The sequence below is a fragment of the Ruditapes philippinarum genome, unplaced genomic scaffold (assembly GCF_026571515.1).
Source record: "Ruditapes philippinarum isolate M1 unplaced genomic scaffold, ASM2657151v2 ctg661_1_1_1_1, whole genome shotgun sequence".
Lineage (NCBI taxonomy): Eukaryota > Metazoa > Mollusca > Bivalvia > Venerida > Veneridae > Ruditapes > Ruditapes philippinarum.
The window spans coordinates 290,003-298,195 of record NW_026861494.1 but is presented as its reverse complement, the minus strand read 5'-3'; the positions used below and the strand labels follow the sequence as shown (position 1 = coordinate 298,195).

Here is an 8,193-nt window from a genome sequence, read left to right as displayed (position 1 = left end):
TAAGATTCGTGGTAGATTGCAGTGTACTTATTCAGAAGAAATTCAAGTTGATTTTGATGTGAAGTCGCTAGCTGTTTTACTTTATATCCGTGCAATTCTTTTTGCAAAAGCACGTGGCATGGTGTTTAGTGTGCTCTTAATTACTCAAGGATGTCCGTAATTAAAGAGAGAATTTAATACTCAATTTGTAGAAACGTTTTATAAGTGGTTAATTGGTTTTGATACACGTGTCAAACTTCATAATTACTTAACTTAATAAAGGGCCGTCTTTAATTTCTCACCTAAAGCTGCGATAAATTTATGAAGTACGTGAAAACGTGTGTTTTTAATTAATCATCGTAATTATACCAATTTAAAAATATCGGAAATCAACATTTAAATTTAATTTTATTTGCAATTACATTATAAAATTAATAGAACTAATAAAATGGATTTATTATAGCAATTAAATGTTACTTAAGTCTTTTAATCACTTTCCATTTATGAAATAGCTTGGTTATTTCGTCTGCAAACATATAGCATTTTAAACATGATTTAAGATAAGAAAAGTGATTTAATCACAGACAAAAATCATAGATTGAATTGCTCTAAAATATAGATAATGTGTGTAGAATCCGGTCAATATGAAATCATACTAAGATCAGAAAGGATATGTAAATCTCGTTCATTGAGACAACCTGAAACGGAGTATCATTTTCTGTTAGTATGTCCACGTTACAGAGAATTGCAGAAAAGATGTTTCTAAACACTATTATTGTCATTGGCCGTCCATTATCTTCTAATTCAAAGAAAAGTATATGTGCTTTATCTAAATTTATTAACTTAGCAAATAGACAACGCGTTTCATAGTATATACGTGTATTTTATACCTGAAAATGAAATGTTGTATTTTAACAATAACTTTCTGTTTAATGAAGTTTGCATTTTCAGAAAGAACTGACTTGCAACAGTGAATATTTCTTCTGGTCTATAGGCCTTTACTTTATATTTCAGAATACGATAGAATAAGTGAAGTGCAGACGTTTTATAATATTGTAAGTTGAACTTTTACATCAAGCGCACATAATTGAATTTTGAACATAATATTCCATGAATCATCTTTTGTATGCTGTAAAATTCATGTTTTGATCTCCAAACATTGTTATATTACAATTTATACTTGTTATAAGCATTATTTTATGCTTTATGCAAAAAAACTGTTTGTATTCGTTATATGTCAAGTTATTGGTTCCTGTTTTACAAATGATATTTAACTACGACGTTAATTCATTCTTTTTTTTTCTGGTGTATCTTTTTAAATATTACCGTAACCTGAGTTCTTCTATTATATTTATACTGCTAAGAATATTTCCTGTTACAAGTTCAGACATGGACAGAGTTTATTTTCAAATCATAATTATAGTTATAATATGGCAACAATATTTGTTTAACTAATAAACAAGGGGGTGCTCTAACTAACTGACTGACGGACGGACGGACGGACAAACGAACGAACCAACCAACCAACCAACCAACGAACTAACCAACGGGAACGAATGAACAAAATGATCATTTAACAGGCTAGGAAATTAAACCTCTGCCATGATTTGCATATCTTGGCAAGTGTAGTAGTTACCACACGTAATTCTAGTCCTTCAATAGAGTGTTATTTTTATACACGATGATGATGAGGAGTATAAACATTTTTTTAAAGTTGTTCTAACTTATTCTAAATGAAGTCAATTGTGCACATTGTAATTTGGTTCAACATTACGTAATTATGATTGACTACAAAAGAGTGTAGCTTATTTGAAGAAATCTGTCATCTGCTATCCGAAAAGAACCACACATGATATGCTGGAATACTAGCATAACTCTTTTTTTCTTTATATAAGTATATGATGATACGCTATGTACAAATCAAAGAAATAAATGTTCTGTTCTGTTCTGTTCTATCTGTTCTGTAAAGATATTTCCCTCGGATATATGAACTGGGTGACACACAACTGCCACAATGCTGTTTTCAAAATGTTCAAAGCATACATTTAAAGCACAAATCTAGTTAAGATAGTTTGACAAAATATATGATAGAATGTATGTTCATTATTAATAATACACGCATTCTCAATACCATTTACAAATACTGAATCACGGAAAGTGAAAAAAATAATGTTCAGAGGTCATAAAAATGATGTTTGAATATGGAAAAAGAATATCTCCCGGACATAAATTTGAATTATTGCAAACAAGAACCAACCATGTTCTCTCTGTTCCATATCAAATTAAGCAGGTCAGTCTTATAATAACAGGCACAGAAATGTATGTTATTTTGAGTGTCCCTTAAATTAGCAGCTCATAATCATGAGGTAGTCGTAAACTGCAGGTCCTTCACACTCGGTTTCGAACGAACAGAGCATTAAATCACCATCTTTTTCTGAAGAACATTTCTCTTACCCCTTTGTGTAATTGTGGGCAAACTAAAACTACCAAACATTTCTTTTCGACTGTTGTGCATACGATGCCGTCCCCAGAACACTCCTCCTTAACTTGCAAGACTTCAGCATAAACCTTCATAAGCTTCTCTATGGTGACCTATCTCTTATATACTAGGACAACGTTATTTTATTTACACATGTGCAAAATGAAATGATTTATTTAGATCCATTCTTATTGAGACTATAATCCTCACTTATCCTCTTTCTTCTCTTTCCCACTATTTTGTCGTCTTCTTTTATATATATTCTTTTATTTTAGACATCTACTTGTAGTAACTCTACTCTATATAAGTTTAAATGTAAATATATATATAATATATTATTTATATGTGTGTATAACTTAAACTTATTTCCTTGTCTAGTATATACTATTAACTTATTTAAGACAAACCATATAGTCCGCCGAAGGAGAAGAATTCTATAAGACTTGTCTTTCATTCTCATCCTTTTCCATTTTGTAAAAATATTTTGTTTGTTATTTATTTGTATGTACATTATACCGGTATATACTTTCGGGAATAAATATGTTTAAACCAAGAAGTAAGACAGAAATGTAATGTATATTTGTACATTTATATAATAATGACACGGTTAAGGATCCAGCATTTAGCATTATTCGTCAAAGAGAGAACACATTCATCATAAAGTGGGTTTGTTAATTATTGTGGTACAAGGTTATTAACATTATTACAATCGACCGATTTCCACAAATATCAGGTGTTTCGAAAACGGTCAGTAGTTTTGATAAATTTTTGGACAGCCGCAAATATTTGTTCATTATTGATAACATCTAACGAATTGCTACCCCACAGTAATACATAAACATTAAGTGGATGAAAAATCCTGGTTTCTGCGAAGAGTATGAGTCTCTGAGGTTTAAATAATGGACAGCAAAATAGATAGTGTTCGGCATCCTCGAGCTTTCTCTTAAGTGATTTTTGAAAAGGTCAGCGTTTAAGCTGCTACAATTGTTCCTTAATGATGCATGTAAAACTGACAAATATATTATTCAAAACAAAAAGTGTTTAGGTACTACGGCGAATTTCGGTGTCTAATGTATTCCATAATTCAGTAGCAGAAGGTATAAATGATTTGCTTTATGTTTCGGTGCGCTAAGCAGTGGCTGTAGGCGTCTTGTGTTTTCACGTACGTTCAAATATAAATGAGGATGTAACAACGAAAAATCGGCCGCGTGCGCCGAGTTCTCACAAACGTTTCACTTGGACTAGGGTTTGGAGACATACATTTCTGTAAACGGGACCCGTCTTGCCTGTACAAATTCTTATCTGTAACGAAATCGGACGAGCGGTGTCGAGACAGTGGCTGTAGGCGCCTTGTGTGTTTTTACGTAACTGAACAACAACAACAAAAAACGGACCGCAAGCACGGAGTTCTCACGGACGTTTTACGTGGGTTAAGGCTTGGATACTTACATTTCTGTAAAGGGGACCATTCACACTTTTACAAAATCGAATCCGCAACGGAATCGGAGGGATAGTGTCAAAGCAGTGGCTGAAGGCGTCTTGTGTTTTTACGTACGTTTAAATATTAATTAATGAGGATCTAACAACGAAAAATAGGCTGCACGCGCCGAGTTCTCAGGGATGTTGTTCTTAGACTATGGCTTGGAGACTTATATTTCTGTAAAGGGAACCCTTCATGCTTGTACAAAATCGAATCCGCAACGGAATCGGACGAATGGTGTCAAAGCAGTGGCTGTAGGCGCCTTGTGCTTTTACGTACGTTAAAATAATAATATTGACGTAACATTGGAAAATGGCCCGCGCGCACTGACTTCTCATGGACGTTTCATTTTGGCTAGGGCTTAAAGGTTTACATTTCTGTAAACGGGACCTTCATGCTTTTACAAAATTTAATCCGTAACGAAATCGGACGAGCGGTGTCGAAGCAGTGGCTGTATGCGCCTTGTGTGTTTTTTCGTACCTTTACAACAACGAGAAACGGACCGCACGCACGGAGTTTTTAACCGACGCTTAGCTTGGGCTAGGGCTTGGAGACTTACCTTTCTGTAAAGGAGACCCTTCACACTTTAAAAAAAACAATCCCATCGGAATCGGACGGATGGTGTCAAAGCAGTGGCAGCAGGCGCCTTTGGATTATACGTTTGTTTAAATATGAATGAGGACGTAACAACGAAAATTGGGCCGCATGCGCCAATTCTCACGGACGTTTTACTTGGGTTAGGGCTTGAAGACTTACATTTCTGTAAAGGGGACCCTTCACACTTGTCCAAAATCGGCGAACGGCTGATGACGTTAATCAAATTTTGACGACACTTAAACTTAATACCCTATACCTTTAACAGAAAAGCATTTTTAAAGGTATTGTTTGGCATATTTAATGACGAAATGTTCACGTTTACGAATCGTATGATAAAATGATTTATTTCTATGAGAAAAATATCAGTTTTTGTGATTTAAAAAAAAAATTCCGCATCTCATCGGAAAGTGTGATTATTTTATGTCAAACTTCACGTGAAGTAAAGCTTGCACAATCCCAGAAATTTGTTAGCATGCTTCTTTGGATGTTGACTATGAAACCATATCATTGATATACTCAAACATAGTTGGGATATGTTAAAAATAGATGAATACTTACCGTGCGTCAAAAGTGTTTTCTGCGCCGACATGTATATACTGGTTCGGCTGTCGACGGCTGAATGGCTGTCTGCACATTTGATTGTATAATGTGCAGATGTTATTAAGGCTTGATTTCACAGGTAAGCTGTCAAAAGACCAATTTAAAGAGCAGGCCACATATCCTTAAGGTGATTATACAGTATTTAAGTAAGGAATCCTGGAACCACCCAAGCAGAAAAAGCCAAATTGAAAGAACAAAAATACCATAAACACAGCAATAATGTCGTGTTGAACGAACTTAAGGATCGGAAATATAACATCCTTGAGTGTATGTGCGGGGCGACTTTTATGGCCTTCACACGGCTCACCCGTAACATAAACATATAAAACACACATATAGTAAACATGTAAATGTTCATTCTTTTAAAGAATTATAGAGAACTTTTGTAGTTACACACAAACATTTTACATGTATCATATTTTACCTATCAAATGTATAATTATCTTTACTAATCAAAGTACAAAATATGCTGTAACATACATTTGCCTGAATGAATACAATTTGAACATTTTTTTTCGATTGTCTTAAACTTGCTTACAAAGTACATGTAAATAAATCACAATTCTTACATTTCTTTAGAAATACGTCTTCCCAGATTTCTTTTAGATTTTTTTTTTGCCAGATGCTGTTTTATAAAGAAGCCTTCTTCACTGACCTAGCTAAAAAAGGTATTTCGGCGTAATTCACCTTGAACTTTTAACATTTTAGAAACTAAAATCAGACAAACCTTGACAAAATTTCCCCATATACTCCACGGTAAATAGGTACACGCATTTTTTCATAGTTTGCAAAACGGACTATTCTGCAGCGTCTATCACTTTTGTAAGTTTATTTACTTCTGTTTTAAAATTTTTAGTTTTAAATTGTTACAGTGGCAAATGGTTATGAAATAATGATTTATACTAGTATTTAAATAACTTAATAGTATAATGAGAAAAATTTCAAGGCAAAGAAGTACATTCAATTTATAGTAACGAACTTGTTAACACAAATAATTGATTTTTAAATCATTCAAGTATATTATTTTGATTTTTCTTTTGTTTATTTGTGTTCGCTTTCTCTATGGAAGTTAAATTTACGTGAATAAACTAGTAAGTTTCAAATTAAGCTCAATTGTTATACGGGTTCTAAATATGTTTCGTTTTAGTAAGATAATTAGCGCTAGGGCTTTTTATTATATAGACGATGGTCGCCCTCAGCATCTTTTAATATCAATTTGTAAAATCGTTCGGTCTTGCAGTCGAGATATTGAGACTAGAAAGATAATATGATCGCATTAGATGCTTTTACTAAAATACGTTTTTGTTAATCTTTCCTCCGAGAATAAGACTAAAATATACCTTTTATATAAATTAAATATTCAAATGGCAAGATTAGTTAATATACGCAGAATATATGAAAAGTTCCCGTTTTAACATGTGTATAATGCATTCAAGAAATATTCTTATGCATAACAATGTTTACAAATATTATTTGACCTTGAACCGATTTGTGGAAATAATGCTTGCATAAAGTGCAGCTAAATTAGCCTAGTTTCACTCACAAAGATAACATCACTACACGCTTTACTTAGGCAAATCAGAGGTACTCAGTTATATTCCGTAAACTATGTTATTTTCTGTTTCTTTCGGCTATTTTATAAAATGGTGAATAGCGGAAAATGCAGAATATTAACGAAATTAAAAGTAATTTTATACCGAAATATTATTTATTTCTTGAAGGCAGGCTGGAGGTACTACACAAGTGCCTGTTCTTGCTTGAAATGATGCAAGTATTGGGGGTGGGGTACCTTTAATGATCTTCCCCAACCCCAACCACGTGAACAATTATTTCCAAAAATATTCAGAAAAAATCATTTCATCCGGTATCGATTGAGGCAGATATCAAAATTTCACACACTGATATGAAGGGTTCATGAACAAATCTTTATGTTTTCAGACGAAATGGCTAACGATTATATAATCAGCAAATGGAAACTTTGGTTCCGAGCTATTGATATCAATCATAAAGGAAAGATTTCTAGATCTGACGTCAGACAAGAAGAGTAAATAGATTTATAGTTATTTAAAAAAAAAGTTTTTCTCCCTCAGAACGGTTGTTAAGTACTATAAAGCTTTTTAAAATTAGAACAATTACATTATGGATATTATGAACCTCTTTGTCATTATTCTGTATTCGGGCAAATGTTTAGGTATACCGGTCTAAAATATACACCTTTCCTTTTCTCCCTTTTTAGCATTTCCTTTACAAATAATTTAATGGTTTATTTGCAGGGACACCTTTGCTACATTGAGTCACTTAAATGATGACAGGCGTAAGCAATTGCAAGTTGACCTGGATAAATTATGGGACGAAGTAGTGTTCCGTGGAAAATCTGAACCGATTAACGAGCAAGAATTTGTTGCTTTGAACATTCGAGATTACACTGCAAACAAACAAAAATTTGTTGAAGGAATAAGAAAAGCATATACTGCGTTGTTCGATCTAATCGATGTCAGTCGAGAAGGTTCTGTTTCCGAGGAGGAGTTCGTTAACATCTTAAGGGCATGTGGTCATGACAACATTGCTTTGAATAAAAAATTCTTCAATGATTACAACCCCGTTGATGGCAAGATTGCATGTGGTGTCCTCGTTGACTCCTGGGTACAATTCACGTCATGTGATGACAGTTCGAAAAAAGACCTTATCAAAGAAGCTTTTGAAGCTGGCATTTAGGCCTAGGATGTTCCTATCAACACACTAAAAACACAGCCATTTTAGAAGTTCTTTAAAATCCTCCGTACTTCTTTTTATTTTGCTAGAGAGAAAACATGGCGGTTTAGTGATAATACCAAAGTAAATAAAACAAACTATATACAGTACCGTAAACGGAATATATATAAAAAGGTGTCATGTTAATCAATAAATAGAAAAGTGAAAAATTGATTTGATAATAAATAATGAAATTGGGCTTCTGTGTTGTTTATTTATATGTTTTTTTCTGCAATTCTGTCAAGACGATTTTATATTTTACGAAGATGGGTTACTCACACCGCCAATTGGATCTTCCCCTGTACAT

The 8,193-nt window shown here is 33.4% G+C and overlaps 1 protein-coding gene across 1 annotated transcript; it reads left to right on the top strand.

Moving 5' to 3' along the window:
- Positions 1-5,846: 5,846 nt before the first annotated feature.
- Positions 5,847-8,085, top strand: LOC132715840 (sarcoplasmic calcium-binding protein-like). Its single transcript, XM_060698920.1, has 3 exons — positions 5,847-5,957; positions 7,074-7,179; positions 7,409-8,085. Exons 2-3 carry the CDS (start codon positions 7,079-7,081, stop codon positions 7,848-7,850), a joined length of 543 nt encoding a protein of 180 aa, XP_060554903.1. The 5' UTR covers positions 5,847-5,957; positions 7,074-7,078; the 3' UTR covers positions 7,851-8,085.
- The last annotated feature ends 108 nt before the right edge of the window (positions 8,086-8,193 follow it).

Bases quoted from the DNA above. Each gene is read 5' to 3' on its own strand.
- LOC132715840 (XM_060698920.1), top strand. From the start codon at position 7,079: ATGGCTAACGATTATATAATCAGCAAATGGAAACTTTGGTTCCGAGCT. The intron at 7,180-7,408 runs GTAAATAGATTT...GTTTATTTGCAG, and splicing joins TCTGACGTCAGACAAGAAGA to GGACACCTTTGCTACATTGA.